This window comes from Pelodiscus sinensis, chromosome 1 (genome assembly GCF_049634645.1).
Source record: "Pelodiscus sinensis isolate JC-2024 chromosome 1, ASM4963464v1, whole genome shotgun sequence".
NCBI lineage: Eukaryota > Metazoa > Chordata > Testudines > Trionychidae > Pelodiscus > Pelodiscus sinensis.
This window is the reverse complement of record NC_134711.1, coordinates 295,468,042-295,483,885: the sequence shown is the minus strand read 5'-3', so window position 1 is coordinate 295,483,885 and position 15,844 is coordinate 295,468,042. Positions and strand designations below refer to the sequence as shown.

General features: G+C 45.1%; 1 protein-coding gene across 1 annotated transcript in view; it reads right to left on the bottom strand.

The window, feature by feature from the left end:
• The window catches only part of CCDC169 (coiled-coil domain containing 169), a 64,155-nt gene extending 48,341 nt beyond the window's left edge, over positions 1-15,814 (bottom strand). Inside the window, exons 1-4 of the mRNA XM_006120552.4 lie at positions 15,682-15,814; positions 10,519-10,601; positions 756-866; positions 632-672 (exon numbers count right to left, since the gene is read on the bottom strand). Coding sequence (XP_006120614.2) covers positions 632-672; positions 756-866; positions 10,519-10,601; positions 15,682-15,758 — 312 coding nt within the window. The 5' untranslated portion in view covers positions 15,759-15,814. The remainder of the gene's footprint in view (positions 1-631; positions 673-755; positions 867-10,518; positions 10,602-15,681) is intronic.
• Between the last annotated feature and the right edge of the window lie 30 nt (positions 15,815-15,844).

Sequence of the window (15,844 nt, the reverse complement as noted above, 5' to 3'; positions counted from 1 at the left end):
TAATTGTGAAATTGACAAAAATGGGCCGTGACTTTGATAGGACTAATTTTGTGTGAAAGTCTATGAGGTGTACAAGTGCCAGTCCCTAAACAGCCACACTAAGCAATGTTTCAGGATTTGGATGAATGTGAAGTCTGCATGGCTTTGGTGGAAGTGAAGAAAAAGAAATTAAAATGCTTAAGCCATTTTGTATTGTACAAATGTAACATTTATTCTACAATGAGGATTTCTCCATAAATATGTTGTATGCAATGTATCTGTAATAGTACTGAGGGTATCCAGAATATATATTATATAAATTATTAATTGAAACTGTCCAGATACTACTCAGTAAGACTCATGATTTAGCACCCAATTGTGCAGTCTTTACTCAGAAAAAACGCCCACTGAGTGTGTAGTATCATATAATCGCAGGATTCATGTCTTATTTATTTGTTTTAATATAGGCCTTACAATTATATAAATAATTGCAGAGGTGAACATGAAAAATTAAATTGGTTGGTTTGTTGTGGCCTCTGGATAGGATCATTGATTTTTTTTCTGGGCTGCAAATGACTGAAGTTATTTAATATTTTCCTTAGCTATAATGAACTGTTAGATGATTATGCCAATTAAATGCCAATGTACTCACCACAGGCATTTGATCAAAGGAGCGAATAGAAGACAATCTATCTGTAAATAAGTAAAACATGAAATATTTTTCTCTAGTATTCATAAAATTATATATTAATATATCTATGAATGTCCACTTCTACCTGTTGGATTCCCTCGAATATGTTCCATTTTTTCTTGAAGAAGAGCAGTTTGCCTTTCTAGTTGTCTGTTCAATTCTACTTGTGTCTCATACCTGGTTTTCCATTCATTACCTCAAAAGAAACACAAAGTTACTATAGTTTTAGAGGGGTAGCCGTATATGCAAAAACAATGAGGAGTCTAGTAGCACCTTAAAGACTAACAGATTTATTTGGGTATAAGCTTTTGTGGGTAAAAAACACTGTGTCATCCATATGCATCTGACAAAGGAGTTTTAGTCACAAAAGCTTATGTCTGAATAAATCTGTTAGTCTTCAAGGTTGCCACAAGCCTCTTTGTTGTTTTAAAAAAATTACTATTTTATTTCCAAAATTTAATTCATCCCACTAAAACTAGAAATTACCTTTTTCAGAATGACTCCACCTTCTTTTAGAGCCTGGCACCCCCACATCTATGTAAGGCTATATCTACACTGCAGGGAAAAGTCGGGAAAAGATACGCAAATTGCAAATCGCAATTTGCATATCTTTTTCCACTTTTCTTCTGAAAGAGGCTTTTCCGACATTTGGCCCGTCTACATGGGGCCAAATGTTGGGGAAAAACCCCTCTTTCAGAACATCCCTTCTTCCTCATAGAATGAGGTTTACAGGAATTCTGAAAAAACATCTGCTTTTCTGAAATATTTTTTTGGAAAAGAAAAAACGTTCCTTGGATGCAGCAGAGCTTTTCCGGGATACCTCTGGTATTCCAGAAAAGCTCTGCAGTGTAGATATAGTCTAACCAAGAAAATGTTCCTCTGCAAACAAGGGAATTTGAAAAAGATACTAGGAGAAATATTGGCCTCGGGGAAATCAATTGGAGTTTTGCCATTTACTTCTGTGGATATGTGTACACTGCAATGTAAATTAGGATTAGTGGGACTGGTGTTAGATGACACATGTTCAGGAACCCTTGGTTTGAGCAGCTACATTGTATTTTAACCCTAAATTAATAATTTAATGACCTGTGCTTAAACATAGGGCTCTGGCATTCACACTGCAATGCACAGATCTGAGTCACAATAACTACATCCCATAGTTCCTAGCATGCCACCCTTACCTTCTAAATAATACTATTCTAGCCTTGGACACATGGCGCATTCTGGGAAAACGTGCAGAGAGAGCCCTAAAGTTATCAAGAAGGAGCTCACTTTGCAAAAGGCTTGATCAGTTTGCTTTCCATTTCAAACCCAGGAAGCTCTCTGATAGTGTGTGTGATAGACAGGAGCAGTGCTGGCCAGCAGCTGGTGACTAAAGGGTTAAACTCAGGGAGCTAGCAGGGGCAGCACTCCTCCTATCCACCACACTGTGTTTGCAGGTCAGTGATCAGAACTAGGGATGTAAGGGTATGTCTACACTACCACCCTAGTTCGAACTAGGGTGGTTAATGTAGTCATACGAACTTGCAAATGAAGCCCGGGATTTGAATTTCCCGAGCTTCATTTGCATGTTGCCGGGCGCCGCCATTTTTAAATGTCCGCTAGTGCGGACTCCGTGCCCGCAGCTACACGCAGCACGAACTAGATAGTTCGGACTAGGCTTCCTATTCCGAACTATCTGTACTATCCACGAGGCGTATAGATAGTTTGGAATAGGAAGCCTAATCCGAACTATCTAGTTCGTGCCGCGTGTAGCCGCGGGCACGGAGTCTGCACTAGCGGACATTTAAAAATGGCGGCGCCCGGCAACATGCAAATGAAGCCCGGGAAATTCAAATCCTGGGCTTCATTTGCAAGTTCGTATGACTACATTAACCACCCTAGTTTGAACTAGGGTGGTAGTGTAGACATACCCTAAGTGACTAATCGACTATCCGATAAGCATGAGTTTATTGGACTGTCGAGTAGTGACTGAATTTGCTGCTTTCCCACCCCAGGCTGTGTCCATCAGAAGGAGCAAGGGTGAGGGAGCAGGAGCCAGTGCTGGAGAGAGCCGGCTTAAAAGCCAGTTACCCCTAGCACTGTCTTCGTGGGGGACACGAGAGGCAAAGGCGTAGGGGGACCAGGCGTGAGCTGGGAATCAGCTGATTCCCAGCTCACACACGGTCCCAGAGACTGTGCCTCTGTTTTTTAAATGTACTAAGAGCCTCTAGGCTCTTAATATATTTAGAAGGCTGAAGTGCAGTGTGGGGGACCAATACTGAGCCAGGAATCAGCTGTCGCAGTTCATGCCTGGTCTCCTCTCTGCCCCCGCTGTGCTTCAGCCTTTCAAATGTATTAAGAGCTGTCGGGAGTCAAACCCTCTGCAGTTTCCCCCCTTATCAACTAGTCAATAGAAATTGCATCAACTAGTCAATTAGTTGATTAAATGCAATTTAACATCCCTAATCAGAAAAGAATGAGTTAATGCTGATGTAAGCTGCTGTAGTTTCCCAGGAGAAGGAGTGTTTCTGTTTTCAATAGAGTGGATTGCAGACTCTCAGGATAGAGAGAACTAAGGAAGTTGTCCCATGGAATTATAGGATGCTTCCAGGTGACTTCTTGGACATAGGTCAAATGGGGCTGTAGCTACGCTGCAAAGCAACAAGACTTAGATCTTGGGTCCAATCTAGAGATACAATAGTGTAGTCGATTAAACTATTAACCGATAATCGGGTGCTTATCAGTTAACACTATGGGCTACATGCAATTCCCTCCCCCCTATGACTCTTCATGTATATTTTTTTAGTGGGCTGGCCAACAGGCAGGCTCGGTCCTGACAGCAACCTCCGCTGTGGCTCGGCATTATTATGGGACTGAGGAACAGGCACACAGGCAGGCTGTCTCAGTCCCGGAGTGCGCCGGATCCCAACATCAACCCTGCTACGGCTCTGCATTAGACGCACTTTAGGAACTGGTGCGCAGGTAGGCTAGCTCAGTCCCGGCTCAAGCTGGGTCCCAACAAATAGACTGAGCCAGCCTGCCCATGCGCCAGTTCTTAAAGTGCTTCTAATACGGAGCTGCAGTGTGGGTAGTTGCTGGGACCTGGCTTAAACTGGGACTGAGTGCTTTCACTGCTAAGCCTTATCAATTAAACGTGAAATGAGGTTTACCGGAGCGGTCGACAAAGGCTTCCTTTGTCGACCACAGTGTGTCCAGAATGCCCCGCTGTGCCGCCAAACAGCTGATCGGCACAGTGCGGTGGCCATTTTGATGTAAATGAAGCGGCGATTATTTAAATCGCCGCTTCATTTTCCTATGTCTAGTAAACTCATCTACTTGGCTCCGTCGACAGAGCCATGTAGTCTAGACATACCCCCTAGTCTTGATTTAAAAATGGTCTGAGATGGTGTCTCCATCATGACCTTTGGTGAATCATTTCAATGTTTAATTACTCTTTTTGTTAAAAATTATATCTGATTTCCAATCTGAATTTGTCTAGCTTTCAACTGCCCGCCATTGGATTGTGTTATACTTTTTTATGCTAGATTGAATATTATTAAATACGTGTTCTCTATTAAGATACTTATAGACTAATCAAGCCACCTTTTAATCCTCTTTTTTGTAACAAAAATAGACTCAAGGAGCTCAAGCTATTTCTGAGGCAAGTTTTCTAATCTTTTATTATTCTAGAGGCTCTCCTCCAAACTCTCTCCAATTTATCAACATGTTTCTTGAATCATGGACACCAGAACTAGACACAGTATTCCAGAAGCGGTCACTCCAGTGACAATGACAGAGGTAAAATAACATCTCTATGTCCATTCAAGATTCTCCTGTTTATGCATCCCAAGATCCCAATATCACTCTGGAAGCCCATGCTCAGCTGATTATCCACCCCCCCCAAAAAAAAATATTTTTCAAAGTCACTGCTTCGCAGGATAGAGTCCCCATACTGTAAGCAAGGCCTACATATTTTTTTGTTCCTTGACATGAACTTTTACATAAGTTATATTTAAAACAACATACTATTTGCCTCTGTCCAGTTTACCAAGCAATCCAGACATCCTGAATCGGTGACCTATCTTTTTCATCTATCTACCACTCCTCCAAATTTTGTGCCATCTGCAAACTTCATCAATGATGATTTTATGTTTTCTTCCTGGTCACTGATAAAAATATTAAGTAGCATAATGTAAAGTATTTATCCCTGAGAGATCCCACTAGAAATACACCCGTTCAATAATGAGTCTCCATTGATCATTACATTTTGAGAACTTTCAGATAGCCAGTTTTTAATTTAATATGTAGTATGTTAATTTTATATTGTTCCATAGTAGAACTTCAGAATTATAACCTAACTGGTCAACCTCACACTTCTTTTGGAATTAGAAGTATGCAATCAGGCAACAGCAGAGACAAAAACAAACAAAAGTAAATATAATACAGTACTGTGTTAAAAGTAAATTACTAAAAATAAAGGGAACGCTTAAAAACCAATTTGACAAGGCAAGAAAACTGTTTCTGTGCTTAGTTCATTTAAATTAAAAATGGTTAAAAGCTGCTTTTTTGCATAGTAAAGTTTCAAAGTTGTACTAAATCAATGTTCAGTTGGAAACTTTTGAAGGAACAAACATAATCTTTTGTTTAAAATTCATAAGAGAAATTAGAGGAATGGAAAGAGCATTATCATCATATGATGAGGCTGTATCATCTGTTTTTTCCCCAAATACAGGACAGAAACAATATGTACTTTTACTGATGATTCTACCATTTCCATCTGGTAATGGACCAGTACTATTGTCTTGATTCTTTTCATTATGATGTTTTAAAAACTCCTTCTTTTTGTCCTTAACACAGCTGAACATGGATTTCTCTTAGTATCCTTTACCAATTTTCTACAATTACTAACTTCTGATGTATATTCATGCTTATCAATTTGCCCTTGCTTCCATTTATTATATACTATAAGATTTACCAGGCATTGCTCAGGTCCTTAACTCAATTAATTTTCATTTTTCTTTATTTAAACCATTGTTCTGGGGTGGAGATGAGAGATTCAATATGCAGGCTGCCCCAAGGAAAGAGGTCTATGCCAGCCCTCCCTCATCACAGCAGCTTGGGGCCAGATAAGAAGCGCATCTCCATAGTTGCTACAGCTCCAGCAGGCACACCCAGGGAAGGAGTGTATGTCCCCCATCTGAGGCAGGTCCAAATTTGTCTGCCCTCCCCTCCCCCCCCCCCCCCCCCGTGCTCCCCAGCGTGTTTAAGGAATGGAGCAAACTGTGTACTTTCCCTTCACTCACTGAAGGGAAACAACCAGCAATGTTCCTATAAGAATCGGGGTGGAGCTGCGTGGTGGAGGCTCAGGTAGTCCTAGATGGGAAGGCAGGGAGCAGCCAACCCCTTTCACCTGCCTGGTGATTGTCTCTTCTCTGTATGGTTTTATGCATCCCCATAGGAATCGGGGGGATTTTCAGCCTTCCTCCTCCTGCACAATCAAACCCTTACCTTGCTTGTAAGTTATGATAAGAGGAAGCTGCATACCAAATTTGGTGGTCCTAGCTCTTACCATTTAGGAGTTTTCGAACAAACAGACTCACAGACACACACATATATACACTCTCAAATATATAGTAGATTATTTCTTATTTTATAGCTGTTTTCACTTCTCCTTTAAACCAGGTCTAAACCAACATGTCTGTCTTCCTCAATTGTGGCTTTTTTGGCATCTAGTAAGGTATTCTTAAATGATTCCCAATTATCATTAATATTTTTCTCATTAAATGTTTCCTCCCCGCTGATTTGGCTAATAACTATTTTCAGCTTTGTAGAACTGGACCTTCTAAGGCACCAAATACAAACATATTTATTTATAATTATTACTAGTCTGGACTTCATTCTGGTTGCAGGTGATAAATGTGATCAAGTCATAATCATTTGTACCTAAACTGCTGTTAGTTTTCAGTTCTGTGATCAGTTCCTCTTTATTTGTTAGGACAAGGTTCAACAAAGATTTCCCCCAAGTTGGCTGCAACAATTTCTGAGTTCAGAAATTGTCATTTATATGTTTAGAAATTCAAAGGATGTTTTAATACTGGCAGCAATACACCTCCAACATACGTCACTCAAACTGAAGTCCACCACAACAAAAAGCGTTTTTCCCTATACATTGTAATGAGGTGTGTAAGGAGGTCGTCATTTTGTTCCCCGATATGATCTGGTGGTCTGTAGCAGACATGAACAAGATGATATCCCATCTTGTGCTTTATCTTTTAGGACACTGCTCCAAAACCATTCTCAATCATATTTTTCTGAGTTAGCAAGGACTTGGAAATAGGGAATCCTGTTTTTAGCAGAGTGCCATTCCCCCGCTCCTTTTGTCCACTTGATTCTTCCTAAATAGCTTATAACCATTAATTTTAACATTTCAATCATGTGAATCACCCAACCAGGTTTCAGTAATACCAACAATATCAAGTTTATCTTCATAAATTGTGGGGGAAGCCAGACTGAGGGTGGCTAGAGAGCAAGTGATAGAACATGATTGCAGAGCTACAGAGGGCTCCCTGCATGGCCTGTGACACTAGATTCCTGCAGCAAAAAGTGCAGAGAAAGTTGTGGTCCTGGAGAGGAGGAGCAGAGAGCTCTAGACAGGGCCATGAAGATAACAAGTCCCAGGCTGCAGGGAAGGCCACTCACTGCTGAACAGCTCCTGCTCAGAGACAGAGCCATGCAAGAGTAGAATGGCCTCTTCTGAAGTCAGGGACGACAAAGACTTCTCCTCTTCCTCTTTGTAGTCCTGGCTAGGGGTCTCTGCTCTGCTGGACCAGAACCACAGCCTCCCCGACACCTTGGGCCTGTAGGGATTGGGTGTCAATGGCCATGCAGGGAACCCTCTGCCTTAGGGATGTAAGCAACTAGTCGAGTATTCAACTACCGGATAAATCTAAGCTTATCCAGTACTCAACTCGAGTGCTTTCTACTTACTTACTTACTTACTACTTGCTTTCCCCCCTTGCTGCCTCTCTGTATCAGAGGCAGCAAGGGGGAGAACAGGAGCTGGTGCTGGGGGGGAGCTGGCTTAAAAGCTGGTTCCCCCCAGCACCATCTCCACAGTGCCACCTCTCCCTCTCCTCCTCCCCCATCTGATGCCTCTATCAGAGGCAGCAGAAGGGGCAGAGGAGATAGGGGAGGTTCCTCCAGCAACAGCTCCTGTCTGCAGCGGGTCTCAATGGGAACCTGGGCCCCCCATGGACAGGGGTTGCTTTGTGGCAGCAGCCCGTCTCTGTGGCGGCCCGGAGCAAGCCGCAGGTAGGGGTTGCTTTCGGAGCAGCCTCTGCCCACAGCCAGCCCGGGCTGCCATGAACAGGGGCTGCTAGATTCAGTGCAAGACGGGACCCAGCAGCCCCAGTTCATGCCAGTCTGGGACTGATGTGACTCTGCCTTTTAAATGTAGTAAAAGCTGCCCAGCTCTTCTTATATTTAAAAGGCAGAGCCGCAGCTATCCCAGAGCCTGCGTGAGCCAGGACTGCTCAGTCCTGGCTTGCACCAGCTTCGGGAGCTACCCCCGCTGCAGCTCTACACAGGCCTCCCCTTATTGACTAATTGTGTAGTCGATACAAATTGTATCAACTACACAATTAGCCAAATATCCACTCCCTAACATACTTACTCTGCATCTCTGCTGTCACATCCTCACTGTCATTATAGGGCTCCATGCACAATTACTGGGCCAGTGATATCTGATCTCTGCAGGCACAAGATGTGGGGAAGGTTATATTCCTGGTAGGGCAAAGCAGAGAACCTTGACACTCCCAGCAGATTCCACAACAGGTATTTGCCCCTGCAGTGGGGAGCTTGTTCTCTACCTCCTCCATCCACTGCTAGCAGGAATCTCTGCTCTGCCCTGTCCTGCCACGGCCACAACCCTGCCTGCAGACGTCACTGCCCGGAGACAACGCAAGGAGCTATCTGTAGCTGTACTATTAGGGATCCGCTCACTCACTAGGGATGTAAGCGACTAGTCGACTATCCGATAAGCATAAGCTTATTGTATAGTCGGCTAGAGACTCGACTAATCACTTTTCCCCCCACTGTCCTACTGCCTCTATCAGAGAGAGGCAGCAAGTGGGAGGGACACATTCCAGTATTGGGGGGAGCTGGCTTAAAAGCCAGTTCACCCCAGCATCAACTCCGCAGGGGGGCAGGGGCAGCGAAGAGGGTAGCGAAGAAACTGAAGCAATCCCCACTCACACCAGTTCCCACTGCAGGGCTTCAGCCTTGGAACAAGAGTCCCATGTCTTGCTACATTTCAAAGGCTGAAGCACCGCAGTAGAAACATGGGGAGAGCAGGACTGCTTGAGTCCTCGCACCTGAGAGGCAACAAGGGGTGGGGAGTGGGGGGCAAACACGAGCCAGTGCTGGAGGGAGCTGGCTTAAAAGCCGGTTCCCCTCAGAACCACCTCTGGGGTGCCACCTGCGCCCCCGCTGCCTCTATTAGAGCTATGGGGGGAGGGGATAAGAGAGGCTGCTACAAAGCATGCTGCCAACCAGCCCGTTTGCGGTAGCTAGGGCTGGCTGCGGCTATAGCTGCTGCAAACAGAGGCTACTCCGGAAGCAGCCAGGGCTGTTCACTGCAAACAGGGGCTGCTGGACTCAGCGTGACCTGGGATGGAGCAGTCCTGGCTCGCACATACGTTGCACCTCTAAATTTTAAATGTAGTAAGAGCCCGGTGTCTCTTACTACATTTAAAATGCAGAGCCACAGTGCAGGTGGCTCCTGGAGCTACCCTTGCTGTAGATCTGCATAGTGGTTCTATCAAATTGTATTGAGTACATGATTAGTTCACTAATTGCAATTTAACATCCTTATCACTCACTCCATTCAATGTGTCCGCTGAACTCAACAATTACTAACACTCGTAGATTAATATCAAATCCTGTTCCCTCTCATCTGCATGCTTACACGTGCGCACACCAAAAAATTCCACCCCCGCACACCTCCTATGCAGAGCTGCAGCAGAGGCTGGTGGATCCATGAGCCACAAAGCAAGAGGAAGTGATGGCTGGGGCTGGAGGAGTCCTGAGCAGCACAGCGGGAGGCTGTTGTGATGGCTGCGGCTGGAAGAGCCATAAGCCGCAAAGCAGGAGGCTGCTGTGGTGGCTGGGGGAGTAGCAAGGGAGCCTGGGCAGAAGAACAGCAAAACAGGTACTGGGATCATACCAGAGGAGCCAAGGATGAGGGGATTGGCACAGAAGTTGGCTGGCACAGGTAAATTCAGGGGAAGGGGATGGAGGGCAAGCTGTGGGGTTGGACACAGGTCTCTGAGAAATAGGGACAGGGGAGAACAGGTGAGATGTGGGGCTGGGCACAGGTTTCTGGGCAGTGGTGCTTGGGCTGTGGGCCCTAGGCCCAGCTACTGGCTATTTGTGTTTGGAGTGCAGATAACATGGCCCAGACTTATATACTGGTGGCATACGGGGGTGGGGGTGGGGAGACAGGTTCTAGACTGCAACGCTGGACACAACTGCAGGGTGTGTAGGGGTATAGGCAGTTAACCAGGCCTATACAGGTACCACCTAGCTGTGTGTCGTCCGGAGGTACAGTGTTGTATGTAGGAAATAGCAAGTTGGGTGGTATTCAGGGTGGGTGAGTGTTAATTATCCCTTGCTTTAGTATTTTTTCTTACATAACAATTTGAAGTGTGTGTGTGTGTAATTTTGCTAGTAACTGGTGGGTGCCACAGTGGCACACATCCAAACAAGCCCACAACCTCAATACTGGTGCGTAAGACTAAACTCACTCCGCTCATGAATGAAAAAAATCTTAGGGGGAACACTGCTGCTAAGATTAATTGTTCACTTACCTTCATCCTCAACACTGTGAAGTCTTTTTTCAAGTTCTGTTATTGTGTTTCTCAATTCAAATATTGAGAGTTCAAGTGTTTCCCTGTGAGAGAAGTTAGTTAAATAGTTATACAATTTATCGTCTTACTAACAACAAAGTCTAACTTGAATTTCATGTACAGATCAAGTGTCCTTGTGTTTATATTCCACTATGTACATTAGAGCGATTGAGGCCAGAAGGGACTACCAGATCATCTAGTTTAGCCGTGGCCAACCCGAGGTTCACGAGCCGCATACAGCTCTTCCCCCCCCGGTGCAGCTCACGAAGCTGCCCCCACACTCCTCAAAAATGGCCCTCTCCTCCCAGCCCCCTGTGCTGATCTGGGCAGGGGAGTCGTCCGGCACAGCCATGAAAGATGTAGAATTAAAGATGGTGTCGAGAGCCTGCTGTGGCCAAAAAGCCTCAAAACACGTTTAAATGAGTTTTCTTAAAAGGGCAGAGCTTTTTTTTTTTGCTCAACTAAACATGACCAGAGGCTCCTTTTAAAGGGGCAAAAGGTTGCTCGACAACTTTGCCCCGTCTCTTCGTGCTGGATCCACTGCTATCTTGGCTCTTTGCCCAGAAAGGGTTGGCCACCCCGATCTAGTTTTTCCTCCTGCACATGACAGGCTACTAAACCCTACTCAGTTGTCACAGTATTAAGTTCAATACACTGGATTAGAAACTACTATATGTCATAGGCATGAAACATGAGGGGCCAAGATGCATGAATGCCTGAGGCCTCTGTAATGGCAGAGAAATGATTTGGTGAGATATACCTACATGATCCTAGCAAGTGAGCTAGACTTGTGCTGCAGAGAAAGGTGAAAAACAAAAACCCTAAACCAAACTGAACAACCCAAGGCTCATGCCAATCTAACTTGGGGGGGGAAGGACGGGAATCCTTCCCAATACCAAAAATGATGGTCAATATACCTCTGAACATGTAAGCAAGATCAATATGCCTCTGAACATGTAACATCTGAAAGAGAATTCTGTGTACCACCTTAGAGCACCAGTACACTCTGTTCAGTGGCCCATCATTAGTTCTTCTTTAGAATTGCTACAGTGCTTTAGAAACAGAGGCATTTTTGAAATTCTGTCATTGGAAATATTTTCATAAGGCAATATTATATACTATCTCTACATATCAATATTTTTCTGGCAAGACATCAAGTGTAAGGCTGTGTAGCCAGACATGAACCCCATCTTGTTTCCCCTCCCCCGCTCCAGAGAGCAAGGGAAAGGCGGTCAGCCTTTGATGCTCTGGGAACGCAGGTGTGCTGCCTGTCCCTGACTCTACCATAAACAGAAACTAGACAGTAAATGGGCTAGCTGACGACCTGGGGCCTCCCGCCGCCCTGATGGCTAGTACCAGTAATTGACACGCCTGCACTGTCCCAGGAGAGGAATCTTTGCCCATCACATACCAGAGGAGCCCATTGTTTGCATTTTCCCAGGTGTGAATTATGCTTTGCACCCTTTGTGGGAAACTTGGCGTTCAAAGCCATTTTTCCTAATTGGCCACTTGAGATCAGGAAGAAGCCTACGTGACCTAAGGGGTATAAAGAGGGGTTTAGTAGCCCACCCCATTTGAGCTCCAATCATCTACACCTGCTGGCAGGTATTGATTGACTCCCAAGGTCTGTGGGACGCCCAACCTCGCCCTACTTCTTCCCAAGGGATTGAGAGAAAGACGCTGGCCACGCCAAGTCTGGAACGCAGGGATAAGAATATATACCTGCTAGGTATCTATTTTGCATGCATTTAATAAGAGCTCAGAGAACCAAAAGGGTTTCATGGTACCTGTAAGTGACTTATTAGTGTAATTTCTGTCCTGTCCTTTGTAGTGGCTGTGTTATCTGTAACACAGTAGTAGCATTTAACAGCTAAGTTTACCCTGTTACAATAAAATAGTAACTGTTTAAGCTGTGACCTGACTCCTTCAGTTGCTGTAACAGAACCAAGCACAATTTTTAAAAAGAACTCCAGCCAGTCATAAAGGACAGATATAGGGAGAGGTTGAGCATTGGATCATGTCGCTTCCAGGGGACAGATCCATTGGGGCATCTCTCAGCTTCCCCAGGCTGCCCGCTGCGAAGGGATCGTGTATCCTAGCAGTCAAAATCTGAGGTGTAATAAGCTCTCCCTGTAAACTCTGGGGCGTCTGTTGGCCTGTTGGCTGCCTGCCGCGAAGGGATCCAGATCCTAGCAGTAAAGACACGAACGTTAAACTCCTCGGGGCTCCCATCAGTCTCACCTAGACTGCCCACTGCGACGGGGCCTTGTGTCTCAGCAGTTGAAGACTCGGGTGTAACACACACACATGCACTGCCCTGACCATCAGCTGACAGGCTGTAAGGCTAATGAACTAATGATTGTCTGAGTTTTTGATACATAACAGTATACCTGAGAAAAGTGCTATTGGAAATGTTTATCTTAGTTTAACTCAGAACTCACTGCTTAGAGACTAATAATACTTCTTTTAGATACTTTTTGGCCACATATTATGACGATTATTTAAATTTCAGGAACTGTCAAAGTATATGATAACTAGTAGCTAAACTCAAGGTCTGAAATAGTATGTAACAAAGAGAAAATTTTCTCTAGAAATATTGTAAGAGGTAAGCCATTATTATTTTCATTACCAAAGCAATAATGTGAAAAAAATGTAGAGCACTAGAGTGTGAAGTGTTTTCAAAATAGACAAATTGTCAATTGTATTGGAAATTTAAGCTTTGGTTAAATCAAGCATTTCTGAATAGGGATGTAAGAGACTAGTCGACTTTCTGATAAGCAAATGTTTATCAGGTAGTCGAGTAGGAACTCGACTAGTCGCTTCCCTCCCTTGCTGCCTCTACCAACAACAACAATTCTGCATGTGCACACTTGCACATGATTCCCCCAACAGGAACGTCTACTGACAGCAGAAGGATGGTGAGACTTAGGAATTTGGTGTTCCGTTCCAGACTCTGGAGTAGAGTGGGTAATATGCGGGCACAGATTCTTTTGCCTATTTTCCTTAAACTTGACCCTTTTTGCCCCAGTCCCTTTAATCTGTTCCCTAGTCCTGTCTCTAGCTCACCTCTGCCTTCTTGTCCAATTCTCCACATTTAGACAGCCCAATCTCCACTTCTCAGACTTCCCATCCCCATTTTAGTCTCCTTGCCCAGCAAATCTTAATTTTACCTCTCCAGACTTCCCATCCCAGCCTCCTTGCTCAGTATTCCTAATTCCATTCCTAACAGTGCCTAGAGCAGAGGTGACCAACCCATTACAGACAAAGAGCCAAAATAGTGGTGGACACAGTGCAAAGAGCCGAGGGAAAAAAGTTGTTGAGCAAAAAACAACAAAAAAAAAACCCCACTGCCCCTTTAAGAGCCCTGTGTGGCCCAAGCAGGCTTCTGTTGGCCACAGCATCAGATCTCACTGCGCCAAGTGACGCCTTGCCCAGACAAAGAAAAAAAGGTCAGATCAGAGGACCGTGAGAAGATCTGCTGGTGCAGAAGCCACAATTTTTCCTTTGAAAACCCGGGTTGGCCACCTCGGCCTAGAGAGTCCCAATCTCCCTCCTGATGCCTCATTCAATCTGTCTCCTCTGATCTAGTGACTCCCAAGTCCTCTCCCGTTGCCCTTCCCTGCTCCTATTATCATTGTTCAGCCTATTCCAGTCTCCTCTCACCTCTACTCCCTCTATTGTGAGAGCTTCCAATACAAATTTCTCCCGGATCCTCTGTGGTTCTTGTCTGCTCTGCATGCACATCAGGCAGCTTCCTTCTCTAAGCTACCTGGGCTCAGTCAGTCACTCTGAGCACAGACAAAACAAGGCTCCCTAGTCTCCAATCAAATATCTAGAACTGCAGCCCAGTGCTGTGAAAGTGCAGGGGACAGCCTGCTTAGGCCCATGCTGGAGCATGCCCAGCACAGGTGGAATTTTTTGGTAATTTATCTGCTAAAATCTTTGAGCATGTACATATTTTTCAAAGGCTTAGAATTGGGCCGAATCTGTGTGAACTTCTCAGGGCTGGCAAGAGTTGCGTCTCTAGCACAAAGGCCACCACCAGCCAAATGTCAAGTTCCTACTTCAAAGCATGGGAGCACTAGAGCAGTGTTTCTCAACCAGTGGTACAAGTACTCTTGGGGTACTCGAGAGAAGTTTGGGGAGTATGTCAACAACTGAAATTTGGAGAAAACAGAATTTTTGTTTTAAGTTTTAAAGCGCTTTATTATGTTTGTACTTTTTACACCCAAAATCGTCATCGCCCACCTGGCTACGATTAAGATATTTAAACAAATATGTTGCAAAAGTAGAAAAAAAGTGTGTCTGAAAACTGTAGGCACTGGGGGTACTTTTTTTTTTTTTTAAGAGAGTATAAAAAAAAGGTTGGGAAACACTGCACTAGAGAATCTAAAATAAAAGGTTGGCAAAACACCATAGTATAAAGAAAACATATTTCCTCGGCTTTATTCTCTGAAACAGCTAGATCTTCCCATACTGCTGGAACAGAAAACAGAACACCACATGGGGCTACCCTGAGGATCCCACTCACACCTTCATATTTTCTTCCACTATTTGATCTGAGGAAGTGGGTCTGTCCCACGAAAGCTCATCACCTAATAAACCATCTTGTTAGTCTTTAAAGTGCTACATTGTCCTGTTTTTTGTTTCAGCTACACCAGACTAACATGGCTACATTTCTATCACTATTCTTCATATACAGGGCTGACCTGAGCTAGTCACTCAAAACCCCAGCTGATTTTTTGATATAAGTGGCAAATGCACTTTGGGGAAAAAAAAAAAAGCTGTGACAGAGGATAAAAAAGGGACAGACCTGGCCAAACAGGAGGCACGGTGGCCTTACTGCTGGCGCACCTTGGCCAATCGGGACTTAGCTAGGATTGTGGTCCTGCTTTTAGCAGAGGCTGGACTTGATGACCTCCTGAGGTCTCCTCCAGCCCTAGGATTCTAGGATCATTTGCCCAAGCAGTTCAGCCCAGGGCAGGCATGGAAAGCTTATAAGCACCCGCCTGTTCTGCCCTGGGCAACCTCAACCTCCTCTGCAGCGCGTGGGGGCCTCCCCCTGGCGCCCCCCGCTCGCAGCAGGGCTCCCAGGCGCCCCGCTGCCCTGGGACAGGGACTCACTTCATCTGCTCCTCCTGCCCCAGCTCCAGCCGCAGCTGCTCCGAGCCCGGCGCGCTGGAGTCCCCGCCTTCCCCCATTGCCACCCGCAGCCCCGCGCCGCGCTGCCAGGCGCGGGGCGTCCGCTCGCGCTCGTCTCCTTGGAGAGCATCTGGGGGAGGGGGGC